The sequence below is a fragment of the Vidua macroura genome, chromosome 8 (genome assembly GCF_024509145.1).
Source record: "Vidua macroura isolate BioBank_ID:100142 chromosome 8, ASM2450914v1, whole genome shotgun sequence".
Classification (NCBI taxonomy): Eukaryota; Metazoa; Chordata; class Aves; order Passeriformes; family Viduidae; genus Vidua; species Vidua macroura.
This window is the reverse complement of record NC_071578.1, coordinates 33,804,310-33,819,341: the sequence shown is the minus strand read 5'-3', so window position 1 is coordinate 33,819,341 and position 15,032 is coordinate 33,804,310. Positions and strand designations below refer to the sequence as shown.

General features: G+C 52.2%; 1 protein-coding gene across 2 annotated transcripts; it reads right to left on the bottom strand.

Moving 5' to 3' along the window:
- Positions 1 to 1,204: 1,204 nt before the first annotated feature.
- PLA2G12B (phospholipase A2 group XIIB) lies at positions 1,205 to 10,851 on the bottom strand. 2 transcript variants are annotated; one of them, XM_053984103.1, is made up of 4 exons: positions 10,539 to 10,851; positions 5,725 to 5,813; positions 4,427 to 4,592; positions 1,205 to 2,571 (listed from the first exon to the last, which is right to left on the bottom strand). In XM_053984103.1, exons 1-4 carry the CDS (start codon positions 10,771 to 10,773, stop codon positions 2,453 to 2,455), a joined length of 609 nt encoding a protein of 202 aa, XP_053840078.1. In that variant the 5' UTR covers positions 10,774 to 10,851; the 3' UTR covers positions 1,205 to 2,452. The 2 variants fall into 2 exon arrangements, with proteins under 2 accessions (XP_053840078.1, XP_053840079.1); XM_053984104.1 differs by having other exon boundaries at positions 5,737 to 5,813.
- Positions 10,852 to 15,032: the final 4,181 nt, after the last annotated feature.

The following is a 15,032-nucleotide window of genomic DNA, read 5'->3' as shown; positions in this document are numbered from 1 at the left end:
GGTCTTGTTTGTTTATATGGAAGGGATGTGGGGGGAGCAATGGAGGGAGAAGTTCCTTTCCTGGCTTATTTCAGTTATTGTGCACACTATTAGACGAATTCATGTGAAGCAGCTTTTCCACTCTGCAGCTGAAAACAATCCTGCCAATTCACAAAGTCAAGAGGAAGCCACCGGATGAGCAAAGTGGTGTCTTTGTGTCCAGAGCAGGGTGGAATTCAAGATGACCCAAGGTTCATGCAGCAACCTGGAGAATCCTGTGGTCAGCAGCTTCCATGGCTGTACATCACTGGATAGTAGGAGAGGCATGGAGGGGAAGCCAGTTTTAGTTTGGTTGCAGTTTTACTGGGGTTCATGCACTGGTTTGGTCCTACACAGGATTACTTGCTGCTTTGCTGGAGTCACTGCCACCACTTGAAGGTTCAAATATTTCCTTGTAAAGCTGCTAGTGGGTTTTTCACGTTACCACAGTGAAAAATGAATTTATTCAGTAGCTGGCCTGCTTGCAGCAGTCTCTAGGGTTTTGGGATGAATGGTGGTCTGAAAGCAGTGAGAAACGATGATTTATGTTAGCGACATCTCCAGCACCATCAGTGTCTGGGTACAGAGATTTTGTTCAGAACCCTTTGATTTCTCCAGTGTATGTCATCACCTGCCAGCAATTGCTTGGCTTTAATCTGATATCACTTGAACTCTAAGATAATTTCATATATTTGCCATGCAGTCGGCTATTGAACATTGACAATATAGCTATTTTAACTTCTTTTTTGTCATTTAATCACAGGAGTAGGTTCACATTTAAACTGGCCACAGGCACTGTTTCACCAACAAAATACAAAGTTTGGGCAGTATCTGGAATGAGGAATGTTTCCCTCCCATCCCTAGCCAAAAGTAGGTGTTTCTTAGCTGGATAATCAAGTCTGTGTGTCCAGCCTCATGCTCTGACAGAGCGGTGAACCTCAGCAATGCAGAATTCCCTCTCCAGTGGCATTAGCCGAGCAAGGAAAGGCTGTCATTACATCTGAGCAGTGTTGAAATCCTCTGTGATGGAAAACATCCCAGTATACCTCACGCAGTCACTTCCATTTTCCTGGTCTGGATACCAGGGGCTCTTGTTGTTCCAGCCCACCTGGGGCCAGCTGAACGTCTCATGGCTGTTCACTGTAAGGCAAGGATGACTGGCAGGAATAGGAATACAGGGCTTAAATAATTTATAGCTCCATGCATATATTTTAAACCCATTTAAACTGGAAGAAAAGCAACCAAGGCAGACTCTTTCCACTCTTGTTAAATCACCCTTTTGCAGCCTTAACTTCTCTGTGGCAGATGGAAGAACATAACCATAAATATGTTTGCAGGAGCTGCTGAAATATTTACGTGGCACGGCATGCACACACCCAGTAGCAACATCCTTCCAACAAGAAACCCAGCTGAAAGCTGTCTGCCAGTGTTCTGTGGAGGCAAAATGCCATGCACCACTTTAAATTCTGGTTTTGCGTGCAACAAAAGCTCCCCATAACAGATGGGAGTATTAACCACGTTTTAGAAGGAATGGTGGCTGAGGCTGCTGATAGCAGCCCCACAGAGGTAGCATATAAGTCCTGTCACCTGACAGATAAGGCTCCAGAATAATTTGGAATATCTCATCCTGTGAGCCTCCTGTTTCGCTCGTGCAAGAGATGGAGATGGATACCCAGCCACTTTGTGTAAAAAGGGATCCTAAGGGCAAAGCTTTGTTAAATGCTGAAGGAGAAAAGTAATTAAATAGATGTGGATGACACTGGCAAAGAAAAGTGGCTTCCTGTCCTGAGACTGGGGGAGAGGGCTGTGATTTCACATCTGATAAATGGTGGGCTTTGGTCCTGAATATCAATTGTGTACCACAAACACCTCAAGCCCTTCCCCTTAACTCATGCTTAAGAAATCTCCAGATGTCTTAAATCAGTTTAGGATCCACCAAGTATTTAAATATGCGGGGTTGTCAGGGTATGTAATGACAGGATGGAAAGTGTCAGGGATGGGTGTGAGCAAGGTACTGAAAGAAAATTACCCCTCTTCAGTCTGTCACCAACGGTGCAAAAATGTACATAGCATATCCATGGACTGGGAATTTCACAGGGCTTACAGAAACCTAATGCCTTGCACTGCAAATTAGGGAGTTACAGGGTGGGGGGAGGTAATAGTATGTATTTAAGCTAAGTCCTGTGTTTATAAGACGCACTGCATCCTGCTTGCCTTGGAGAGAACTGGCCTGGGATCCTGTGGGCTTGGGAAGGAGCAGTGAGGCTGTGGAGCTGCATCTGCGGCGGGCAGCAGGCACGGCTGCCCTCTGTCCATGGGCTGGTTCTGCTGTGCCCCAGGCTGCCGTGGGTGCCCATGCCAAGAGCTGACAGGAGTCACTGTGCTGCAGAGGGGCACTGCCAGCGGCTCACGGGCACCGGGTAGCTGCTCCTGCTCACAGTTCATCGCGCTCTTCCTCGCTGCAAATGCAGGCGCTCCTCTGGCTGTTCATGAAGGGCCGGCAGCCCAGGGTCCAGACGGCATTGAACACCGTGTCTGCCATGGATTCACAGGCTGTGGAGAAGGACAGGGTGGCCAGGTAAGGACAGGCAGCCCGAGCGCCCCAGCCCGAGCCCTGTGCTGAGCTCCATGGGGTTTGCCGTTGGAAGCGTGGGCTGTCGTCTTTTCTCTCCGAGAACTACATTTTTGTTATCCTGAGGTTCCCTTTTCTCCCCAGGGTGGCATTAATTTCTCTCCCCCCTAAACCCCTCCTTTCTTGCCTCTTTGAGGCCCTACTGGTTGATGGATCATCTGGGGCTCTGCAAACAGCACTGTTTACTAAACAGATTTCCCAGGAGGCCCCCACATTGCTCCTTCTCCTCTCAGTTTTGCCTGTGGCCACTATTAACCAACCTTTCTGGGCTTTTTTGGGAGTTAAGATGCCAGCTGCCAGCCAGCATGAAAAATCTTGCAGCAGCTGGAGCAGCTGACTGCCTGACTAGTAGCCCCTCCACATTCCAAAAACAACCCTGAAAGTGCTTGTCAGTAAATAAATAGGTTAGTATTAGGTCTTTAGGGTTTATTTACTGGCACCAACACTGACTGCTGTATGCATGATGAAGCTGGGAAAGCCTTGCCTTTGGGACTATTTTCTCCTATCTCAGCCTCTCCAAACACCTCAGAGCTCCTCTTCCCTCAGGAGGCTGCTCAGTTGGCAGGCATTGGAGAGGCTGTGGTGAGTCAGTGGGAAAACCAAGGTTTTGGATGCCAGATAAGAGCTGGGATGGCTGTGGAGGAGGAGGACTGTGACAGGAGCTGCTCAGAGCAGCCCTGGGGACAGGATCTGTAGAGCCCAAGGTGAGGGGAGTATGGTTCAGATGTTCACTGGTGTTGCCTGTGCCTCCTACAGCAGCCAGGACAGAGGTGCTGGAGGAATCTACTCCTGCCTGGCAGAGGTGGCTTGGCTCAGCCCAGGAATGTGGGCTCTGCTCTACCTTAACTCCCTAGGATCTACATTTGCTTTGCTGCTGCAAGCAGAGAGCAAGAAGGAACCATATAAAAAAGTGGAAAATCTGAAGAGATGGGAAGAAGTTGGCTGTGTGAGGAGCTGTTGGTAAGGGTGACCGTGAAAGATTGGCTGTGCTCAGCCTGTAGCACTTATGTCTCAATCCATGTCTTTGATTTCTCTTGCTGGCCTGGGCACTCTTTCCGTGCATTTATCTGTGACCAGGTAGGAAGCCATTTGCACTAGTGCTGGTGTCATGCAGACTTCCCATGTGTCCTAATCAGGCTGCACCTTTGGAAAACAAATGCATATTTAAGGATACCTTAGAGCAGGGGGTCAGCAAAGGTTACCAAAAAAGCTCTTCTCAGACTTGCAGGCTGAGGCTTTTTAAATTAGGCAAAACCAGGGTGGCACTTGAGCTGCTGGCACATCACTAGAGTTTGTTAGCACTTCTGAGTCATCCAGAGCTGCCTGCAGTGGCTCAGCCACCACCCAGACTGGTGTGTCCATGGTGCCATCATCATCTCTTATCTGTGACCAGATCCCTGAGAGCCCTGTCCTTGGCTCTCTCAGTTTTGCTGGCCCCTGGCCATGTACAGGTTTCAGTGTGTGCCTCAGTGGCCCTGGAAGGCTTTTTGGTATCCCATGAAGGTGTTTGAACTGTCTGGGACTGCCTCCAAGTTTTGAATGAATTATGTCCAGAGTTGTTTGTGTTTTTTTTCACACATTGTAATGTTTTCTAAATGCAAATAACTGTAAGTCTCCAGCCTTGGGACAGAAGTGTGCGGCAGAGGGGGCAGATCTCTATGTTCTCACCCACCTGTGACAAGTGCAGGACAGAGATGCTGCTCCCTACTGCAGCATTTTGCTTCTTTTTGGCAAGGAAGGGGCTCCCTGCACAGGGGATGTGAGGCAGGGTCCTACCTTGCACCTTGGAGACGAAGCCCAGGCTGCGCTTGAGGTCGGAGCAGATGGAGTGGAGGCACCAGCGGAACTTGGCGTCGCAGCGGTACTTGTTGGCCCCACAGGTGTCATAACAAATGTCCAGCTGGTTACAGCACTTGGTCATGGCAGGGATGCCCAAGTCTAGCTGGGGGAAGAGAAAAGAGGCGTCCCTTGGCTGGGTCCTGGCCTCAGGCTCACACAGCTGTGACAGGGTGAGGTGCTGCAGAGCCCAGCTGGCTCCTTTTCCAGAAGCTATTCCTGATAGCTGGGGCAGCAGGAGGGAATGTGTGCTGCTCCCTCACCATCTAAAGGATGAGGGAGCAGCACAGTGGTGTCAGTGGTGCAGGCTTCGTCACATTCTCTTCTCTCTGTGTCCCAGGGAATCAGCGTCTCGCAGAGAGGTGGGAAACAGCCCCTCCATGACCATTTTCTAGTTCTCATTTGTCAGAGAGCTCCATGTCCTTGCCAACAGTGGCAAAGGCCCCTTTTTTCTTTTCCTCTTTTCCCCACAACATGACACTGTCCCATTTTTTTTTGCCTAACAAACATGCCATAAGTATTTTAATGCCTTATTTCTCAGAGATGCAATTGAGGCCAAGGACAAACGCAGCATGGTCAGGGGAGTTCTGCTCCCTGTAAGCTTAGCTAATGACCCTGGAGGTGATGGAGCAGAAGGCCTGTCTCCTGGAGAGACTGGACTTGTTAGCTTGTTATGAATTATTCCTCTTTTTGCCCTTCCTCATGTAAAATTTAGGAGATTAATTGTTCCTTTGTTGCACTCACGATTGCCTGGGTATAGAGGAGGCACCACAGAAATGCCCACAAGCTTTGCAGTGAAATAGAGTTTCAGAAATTAAACCTAACATGAAAAATGGGCTGCAAAGAGAGGAGTTGTCAGAGCAGGAATGCCTAATAGCTGCAGACTCCATGGGCAGCAATAATGCATGAGCTAAATAGGAATCCCTGCTCTGAGAGCCTCCTGGGAGGGCTTTTCCTGGTGATTCCAATATGATTTCATTAATTGCCTTTAAGATAACGAGTGGGTGCAGTATTAAAGCCTGTGGGTTTCATTCAGTGCTCAGCAGAGGCAAAAAGTGTGAGAAGAGGTGAAGGGACAGGTGTGGAGGATGCACTCAGGTGTTGCTGTGTGCACCTAGGTTATTGTCACCGAGCTGCCCAGCACAGCCCAGCCCAGCCTTTTCCTTGCCCAGAATGATGAGCTGGTGATGTGATGGAGAGCTGCATCCTTTGGGACTGGTGGGTGGGACAGTACATACACTTTCGGGTACCTTGAGCCCCAGAAAATGGGAGCTACAGCCATTGGGTTCTTGGGGTTTGTAGTGAGGCCGTGGCATGGGAGCCTTCCCTGGGAAAGAAAGACAGGACAAATGTTAGGAAAGCTGATCTTCCCAAGACTAGGTCCAAAAAGCAGCTCCCCTTTGGTCTGCATCCCCAAACACCACTGCTTACACTGCTGGCCTAGCAAGGGGGTTTCTTTCTATCCTCAGTTCATTCTTGGACTGTTGGTGTGCTGTGGATCTCCTCCAAACTGTGCCAGACCTTGTGTGTCTGATCTTGCTCTGAGCCATTTTCTGCCCATGGTGATGCACTGCCATGTTTTGCAAATAATTTCTGTTCCTTTAATCTCTGCACTTTCCTCAGTCTGCTTAATATGCATAAAGGAGCAAGAACTCCCTCTGTGAATAATTATTTACCAAATGTAGGAAGAGTCCAGCTCACAGCCAGCTCTACCAGTACCTTCCAGCAGCATTTTAATCTGACTTTTGTAGGGGAGCCTACAGTGCCCGACCACCCTCTGGGGGAAGAGCCTTTTCCTCATATCCAACCTAACCCTGCCTTGACACAGCTCTAGCCATTCCCTGGGTCCTGTCCCTGCTCTAGGAAAACATAAACTGTGGGAATGCTCCAACAAAAACTCTGGTGAGCTGAGCCTTCTGAAGCCTGTCACATGAAGGGTTAAGTTTCTGCTTCCCTGAGCACAGCTAGAGAATTTATATAGACATAAAATGGATCTAACTCAGCCCTTCAAGGCAGGGTTGGGTTCTTTTAAACTCAATTTCCACTTCTTGCTTCTTGTCAGCACCAGGAATTATTTAAGACACTTTCCCCATTTTTCTGTTCAGGTACCTAAAATGCCAATGGTTAATTCAACCATAAATCTGCTGTGCCCTTGGGAAGGCCTTGCAGCCAAAAGCCTCAGAGGGACTTATGTAGAAGTGTTCCCAGCACCTCTCAATTAAACTTTGCCAGAGCTGTTTTGCTTAAATAACAGATTTGCTACAAATAAATAACAAACTGAAATCCTATCCAGCTGTGAGATGCCAACAGGCAATTTTCCTCTTCCAAAAGAGCCTTGATGTTTTTTTGGAAGGGGGTGGGAACTGGGACTCAGAATTCAAATGTTCCTGAACTGATGCAGGAGGCAGAGGAAAGTTCAAAATCTGCTGTGGGTTTTGCAGGATGGAGTCAAATTTGAGTGTCTTGCTTGTAATACTGATTGTAAAAATTCTGTTCCTGCAGCACACTGACAGTTAATGGGATAAGATGGCAAGTCTGAGTAGGAGTGAGACTTTTTGGGGATGTGGAGATCATGGAATCATAGAATGGCTTGGGTTGGATGGGACCTTTAAGATCATCCAGTTCTCCCTCTATTATCCAGTTCCCAGCCAAAGATAGCTGTGTTTCCAGATCTTCAGTTAAGCCCCAGTCACAGCTATTATAATGTTCTAGAAAGCTGGCCTGAGGAAAAAAAAAACGCTCACATAAGGATTGTGCTGATCCCACAAAACATCAAACTGCCTTCAGGATAAGCCCTTGTAGGAAACCTGTCTCCTCCCCTCTGAAAAGTAGAGCTTTTAAACTTATAAAGTGCCCCTTTGTACTCTTTCTCAGCTAGGTCAAGTCCAAGACACCACAATTAACCTCTCTCCCACATCTTGTTTTGTAGGTAGCAGGAAAGCAAAGGCAAAACAGGAATATCAGGCATTCCTGCCTCTCTACAAGCATTGACTCAGTGCTCCTGTTATCATTTATTGCTTGCCCATCCTTCCAGGCAAGAAGATAGATTTCAGGCCACTGCCTTGTTGCCACAGCCCTAGAACTGAAGTTGAGTTTCCCTGATGCATTTTAATACCCTCAGGCTGTTGTAGCTGTTCCAAGAGGCTGGAAAGCAGCCAGCTGGCTGGAACAGCTGCTGGCAATGCAGGAGGTCTCAGGCACTGCAGTGTTGGGACATTGGCAGGGGAAGCTGAGTGTATTTTTGGGTGAATGGATGGTCTCAGGGCTCCTTGCACGTTTGGGTGGTCCATTGTTGTTTGTGTGCCCCAGGCAGGCAGGCTTTGAGCAGAGGTGCCTGCACACACCCAGCCTTGTGTGCCCTGTAGGAGAGAGCCTGGCTTTGAAGGCTCTTTTCCCACAGCCTGGAGGTGCCCCCTCATCTGAAGCCCTTCAGGACCAAATGCTGAGCAAAGCAGTGAAGTCTTGTGTGGCCAGGAGGAAGCTACAAGGGCTTCACTCCCAGCTCAGGCTGTTTGTTTCCCCTGAGATGCCCAGTGAGATTTTGTAAGCAGGAGGACATTTGCCAGTAAATGCTAGTGTAACCCTAATGTCCTGATTTAAGAGAGTCATCCATCAAGTTGCTTGTTTTCAGACCTCAGTAGCTGCTGAAAAATCAGGAGAGTCTTACAGCTGGAACAGCCAAGTGCTCAGCTGAAGATGGATGTGGCAATCACAGGTGAGTCCTGACCTTTACCGTGGCAAAATAAGCTATTATTGGTATCTCTTGGCTGAAATGAAAGTAAGTAGAAGGAATAATTTTTGTTTCATGCCTGGAGAAAAAAGCATTCAGGCCCTGATTCAGCACAAAGATGGTTTGTGTTCATCCTTCTGTGAGCAAGGACTGGATCTCACTGGTTTGGGACCATCCTGGCATCCTCTCCAGTCTGCAATGTCTATGCCAGAGATTTGCAAGGACAAACGGTCCTGGAAGGGACCAGGAAGCCCCTTGGAGCCACGTGGGCAGCATTTCAGTAGTGTCCTCCTTCAGGCAGTGATTAATGAGCTGTTCAGCAGAGGATGAGAACTGGGCTAACGATGGGCTTGTTTTCCTTTCTAGGTGAAGCACTGTTGCTGTGAGATGCAGGGTGCTCCTGGGTGTGAGCAGAGATTTGTGCTGCTCTCTGGAGATGCTTTCACAAGGACAGGCAGGGAGAGACCTCTGGATGTGTCCAAAAGCAGTAACTCCTGCGTTATGTGGTGAGTCCTGAGGCTCCCTGAAACCAGCTCTGAATATCAGCATTACCTCAGGCACACTGCAGTCCCAGCCACATTTTCCCCACTGCCAGGAGTTTCAGTCTCTACCTTAAGGAGGGCAAGTCCCTTTCTGCTCTGAATTTGGAGCATGGAGTGCACCTTTAGGAGGTTGTCACACACATGGCCTGGGGCTGCCACACCATGAGCATGGGACAGGCTGCCTGATGGGCTCATCCTGTGTGCTGGGGGGTCTGGGGGGGGGCACCTCCTCCAGGCACTGGGGACACACATGGCCCTCCTGAGCTGCTGCAGAGAGGACTGAGGGACCCCCAGGCTGAGGGACCAGGGCCACTGTGGGGCTGTGGTGATGGGCTGGGGTACCTGGCTCCCTCCTTCCCACGGGGCTGAGCTTCCTGGCTTGCTGCTTCCTGTCTGTTCTCAGTGTGGGGCCTGGGAGCAGAGCTGGCAGGAGGGGAGGACACATATATACACATTAGATGGATGTCAGGAAAATGTTTTTCACCCAGCGGGTGTTTGAGCACTGAAGGCACTTCCAGGCTCATAAGAGAAGTGGTCCCATGGCTACCAGAGCTCCAGGAGTGCTTGGACAACGTTTTCAGGCACAGGGTGTGACTCTTGGGGTGTCCTGCACAGGGCCAGGAGTTAGACTCAATGATCCTGATGGGTCCCTTCTAACTCAGCCTGTTCTGTGGTTCTGTGACATTATTTATGAAACAAAACAAAAAACTCAGTAACTTTCAGACTGATTTTAATCTCCTTATGGCCCCTCTGCTCCTGGCAGGGAGCTGAGTTCCCAACCCTGCAGCATCTCTTTGTCCCAGTGCCCTGGCTGCTGGCCTGGGAAGAGCAGGAGGTCCATGGGATCCATACAGACTGAGACAGAGTCAGTGGGGTCTCCCCAAAGGGTTGAGTCTGTCTGTGCAAAACAATGCTCCAGGGAGGAGAGGGGTTGAAGTCCCCCTGTGCTCACAAGCAACTTTCCCAGGTGGTCTCTAAGGGTGTGGGGCGAAGCTGTGGGGCAAGGGGCTGACAGGCAGCTGTGGCTGGGTAGGCTGAGGTGACAGGACAAGATGTTGCTGTGGGACAGTTGTAGGAGGATGAGGAGAGGATACAGTCAGTGGGAAAACTCCTGGCTGGTTCCTAAGCAGGTCGTTGCCACAGGTACCCTGGTGATGGCCAGTGCTGCCTGTGGCCCTGTCACCCCACAAACTGCAGCTCTGTGCACCCCATCCCCTGCCCTGCCCTCTCCAGGATGTCACCTCCTTCATCCTGCCCCCAGGACAAACCAAACTAATACTTTTGGGTAAATCACCAAAAAGTGAAGTCCAAAGCAAGCAGGAGCTGCCTCCTTGTGCCTTGAGTACTAAAGGTTCCTCCCAGTGACGTGTGGTTTGTCCCCTTTATCTCTCCTCCTCCAGCCCACGGCACCGGCCAGCTCACAGCTGCACGATAAGGACACTCCGAAGGTTGCTGAGATTAGGGCAGCTGGCTCAGCCTCCCCTCCCCGTCCTGTCCCAGGCTCCGGGCAGAGGGACAGCCCGGGTGCCTGTGTGCCCTTGCAGGGAAAGCTGCATCCTCTCCGGCTGCCCTGTGCGCTCAGCGCGGTGCCTGGAGAGCAGGCTGCTCTTGGGGAAGGGGCTTCAGTGTCCCCGTGCTGGCACTGGCAGAGCGGTTGTGACCCTGAGCACTGCCGGGGAGAGCTCCTGGGAAGGAGGAGCTGGTCGTGGCCCCAGGGAAGGAGAAAGAAAGAGAGGAAAGGCCGAGGAGAGAGGAGCCAGCAGCCGTGAGGTTTACTTACCATATCGACAGCGGTACTGACAGACTCCGTTTTTCCCCCCAAGCAGTTCCAAGAAGGAGTCGAAGTAGCTGTTCACCGTTTCAAAGCCATCCCGGATGGTGTCGATGCCCCAGTCGGAATAGGATGACACTGCCTGGGAGTCCTGCTGGCCGGGGCTGTCGGGTGCTGCCTCCTCGGAGCACTGCCCCAGGCACAGGGTCAGGCACAGGAGCGCTGCCCCCAGCAGCAGCCGCATGCTGCGGTGCGAGCCCCGAGCCCCGGGCAGGCAGAGGGGCAGCAGCAGCGGGGATGAGCTGCTCTGGGTAGGAGGCAGTGGCACCGCTCTGCCTGGACTTTAAACGCTGCCCGGGGAGCTGGCGTGAGGTCACGGCAGCTGGGGTGCAAAGTGCAGTGCCGAGATACGGAGGGAGTTCAGCTCCCAGAGCTGGGAGTTTGCACAATCCCACTGGGACACGCTCGGTCCCCATGGCACCAGGGCTGCAGCTCACCAAGAGGGACCCCCTCCCTCATCCCTGAGTGGGGTCTGTCCCCCCAGGGCACTGCACTCCCTCTCCAGCCTGCTGGGACATGAGAGTATCTCTCTGCCCAAAATTTCTGCTGCTCAGGCAGGCTGAGGAGCACCCCTTGCCTTTTTCCCCAGGCCTCCTGGGCACATGGAGCGGTAGGATGAGAGCTTCAGCCAGCCTAGCTGCTGGGTGTATTGCTCCTAGCAAATGCCAAGGGCCCACGGAGCCTCGGAGGGGTTGATCCAGCAGCTTGGAGTAGTTTGAGGTTACAAAGCCTGCATTCAGGAGTCTTTGTAATTCCTTGGCAATTCTTGGCATCACCTCCAGTTCCAGGATCAGTGTGGTAGGTGAGTACTGCCTTTGATGTGGCTGATGTTATAGGGCTGTTATAGCTCTTGTGTAATGTAAATTAAACGTGTAGCACAGGTGATCCATGAGGAAAGGTTGGCACTGAGACCTGAGCCAGGGACTGGGTTGTGGGGCAGCTGCAGGTCCTGGCTCTGGAGTGGGACAGGTCTGCCAGGACCCAGGGGCCTGCTCAGCTGGTGGAGGGTTCAAAGTTGCTCATTAAAAAGAAAGCAACCAAATGAACACCAACAGCAAAAGACAAAGCAAATCACTGACAAGGAATAGAGAAGGGAAATGGTGTGGGAAGGTTCTGGCTGCTCTTAGAAAGCTTTTCAGATGTGCTCCAGCACAGCACTGCCTCTCAGGAGGAGCTGGGCTGCAGGCATTTCAAATCTATGCCAAACACAAATGCAAATTCTGGCATTTTATTGTTTTGCAGGAAATTCAGCCCCGCTGCATTGCTGCTTCTGAAGGGCCAGAGCTCCATGGCACTGCCTGTGTCTCTGCACGTGGCCCTGGGTGATGAGCTCCAGACGTGGGATAAGGAGGAGGAACCACAGCCAAGTCTTGGTTTCGTAGGTAAGTCAGAGAAGTGGGGAAGGGAGCAAACAGGCTGGTTAGTCCCTCTCCCGTGCAATGGTGTGGAGCCAGAGGCAGCTGCTGCCTGCTTGTTCTACCTGTTCTGAGGCCTGTGGCTGACTTAGGGGTGAGGGCACATTTAGGAGTGCAGGAGCTCCCAGGGCAACCTCAAACCAGCTTTGCCTTTGGGGAGATAAACCCAGATGCAGAGAACACTGGGAAAGGGAGGTTGGCCGCTTGGGAATAGTCAAATCCCTGCCTCAAGTAAGCCTTTTGTGTCACCCCTGGCCCATGGCAGAGGGAGTGCTGGGGAAATGAGGACTTCCCTGCAGGAGTACTGGAGAGCTTGGGCCTCTCCTGCTGTTCAGACCACGCTGGGGACTGCTCTGTCAGTCGTGGGTGGAAATGGTCCCTGGAATTTGTTGTCGGTGCCCCAGTGCAGGGCAAACTGGATTAAAGAGATCTACACTGTGTTTGCAATGAGTGGAGCCTTTGGTGTCTCTGCTGGCTCAGTCCCTGCCCTGCCTGACACTCCAGTTCACAGTCCCAGTGCTCCCAGCCTTTGCCAACAGCCTGGCAGAAATTAATGTAAAAAAGAGCGACACAGCTATTCAGGAATAGCTTGGAAATGTGTAAGAGCCTCTGGGTGTCTGTGCATGGTGTCCTGCTTTTATGTAGAGCCTTTTAGGGTTGTTCTGGAGGCAGTTCCAGAACGCAGCTTTCTTTGTCATCCCTCGGTCCCTGCTGACTGATCCATGTGCAGCTGAAGGCGAGAAGAGAGGGAAAAAATGCTGGCAGGACTGCAGAGGAGGCAAACCACAGGGAATGTGGCATGAGCAGGGCATGCAGCCTGGAGCTGGTGGCTCTGGAGCACCCAGGCTGTTTGCAAAATCAATTGGAATTGGGAAAGCCGAACAGGGCGGGGAGGGAGCAGCTGGCAGAGGGCAGAGCCTGGGTAAAGAGGAGTCAGAAACTTTCCTGTTAGTTTGTCACTGGTCCCGAAACAAAGGTTGGTGAGTAAAAAGCAGTGTAACTGCTTTTCCATAACGTGGCAGCCCATTTATCCTGCCCCGGGGATGAGCCACTCTCCTTCCTTCCCTCCCCGAGCCAGTCTCCTGAGAGCTTTTCAGTCCAGCTGCAAATATCTCGGTTGCACCCAGACTGCAAGATCTGAAGACCGGGAAAAATGTGGGATTGGGTAAAAGCGACCTCCAGTTTTCCCGCGGGGAGTGGCTCAGCAGCTGCAGCAGCGAGGAGCGTGGATGTGCACAGTGGGCCCCCGCAGTTTCTCTGGCCTCACTTTGACTCACTGCAGTTACAAAAACCCCTTCCCTGCGCCAGCTTTTCTCTCTCTGACGATTTAAGGGGTGCAGATGCTTTTTGCCACGGTGGTGAACTCTGACAACTGGTTCCTGAACCTGGTGCTGACCTCGGGATAGGCAGCTCCTGACTGCGTGCATTCATTCCTGCCTCCGTAATGCTTAAATATAGAGCAGCCCCGGGCCGCGGTGAGTCACGCGTTCCCAGGGACACTGTCAGGCTCTTGGCAGCGTTCCTGGACTGGGAGGGAGAGGTGACTACACTCGTCCTGTCCGTGCGCTCCTGTGTCCCCCGTGCCCGGGGCACCAAGCCCCATCCCAGATGGAGCTGGAAAAACCCTCCTGGCTCCGCATCAGCTCCTGAGCTGCATTCCTCCTTCCCAGTGCCAGGATCCTTCCTGTGCCATTCTGCCGGGGAGGACATGGGACTGAGGGACTGAGCTCCTTTTCCTCCACCAGCTTTGGCTGGCTTGGGGAGCTGCTGGTGGATGTTTAGCAGGGGGAAGAGGCAGCTGGTGGCTCGGGTTAGTGGGGGATCCGTGGCTGCTCCACAGCCCGGTTTGGGAGCCAGATGAGTCACTGATTGTGGGGAGGAGAGCTGCAGGTCAGTGGTGAAATCCCCGAGTCCTCCGAGCCAGGTCAGAGTCCAGCAGCCGGGGGAGGGTGGGTGGGGTGGTTAAAGACCCCCTCCCTAATGGGGCCGAGCTCAAGTGTGTGGGCAGGTCCAGTCTCTCCAGAGTCCTTCAGCCTTGTGCTGCCTTCCCCCAGCTGTAGGAGAGGGTTCTGCCCCTCTGCCCTGCTCAGGTGAGACCCCACCTGCAGAGCTGCCCCAGCCCTGGGGCCAGCACAGGAGGGACCTGGAGCTGCTGGAGAGAGCCCAGGGGAGGCACCAGGATGAGCAGAGGGATGGAGCAGCTCCGCTGGGAGGAAAGGCTGGGACAGCTGGGATTGTTCAGCCTGGAAAACTGTGAAGACCTCAGAGCCCCTTCCAGTGCCTAAAGGGGCTCCAGGAGAGCTGGAGAGGGGCTGGAGTGACAGAACAAGGGAGAAAGGCATCAACTTGACAGAGGGCAGGGATAGATGGGGAAATTGGGAAGAAATTCTATATTGTGAGGGTGGAGAGGCCCTGAGGAGGCTGCCCAGAAGAGCTATGGCTGTCCCTGGATCCCTGGAAGTGTCTAAGGCTAGGTTGGACAAGGCCTGGGATAGTGGAAGGTGTCCCTCCCCATGGCAGGGGGTGGAACTAGATGAGTTTTAAGAACCTTCCAACCCAAATCATTCTGGGATTCTGTGATCCTGTCAGACCCTTTCCTTTCTCTTCATCTTACCCCGCCCTGTGACATTCACAGGCCTTCCCTATCTTTGACCTTACCCTGCCTTTTCAGCTGCAGCTGCTGTGCTCCTTACCCTTGCTGGGTTCCTCCCATGCTGGTGACCCCCCATGGTCACCCTTGAGGTGCAGCTGTGCCAGAAGAGCCCCAGGGACCCAGGTAGGATGGTGGGAAGTCACTGGTTGGAGTGGGACAGGGCTGATCCAGAGCCCTTCCCTTCCTTCCAGGCCTTTCTTGGCAGGGGCAGGGCAGCAGCTTAGCAGCACAGGGTGGCTGGGGATGGAACCCCCCCCTTCACAACCCAAAATCGAACAGCACCGGTGCACTTCAGGCTTATTTCAAATGTGTGCTCACATCAGCTGTGTTGGGGCAGTGCCCTCCCTACCTGCAAGCCAAGTGCTCCGTGGGCAG

Excerpts from the sequence above, each read along its gene's own strand:
- PLA2G12B (XM_053984103.1), bottom strand. The coding sequence starts at position 10,773 with ATGCGGCTGCTGCTGGGGGCAGCGCTCCTGTGCCTGACCCTGTGCCTG. Across the intron at positions 4,593-5,724 it reads GGCTCAAGGTACCCGAAAGT|CTAGACTTGGGCATCCCTGC; the intron begins GTATGTACTGTC and ends CTCTTCCCCCAG. Across the intron at positions 2,572-4,426 it reads CTTCGTCTCCAAGGTGCAAG|CCTGTGAATCCATGGCAGAC; the intron begins GTAGGACCCTGC and ends CCTTCTCCACAG.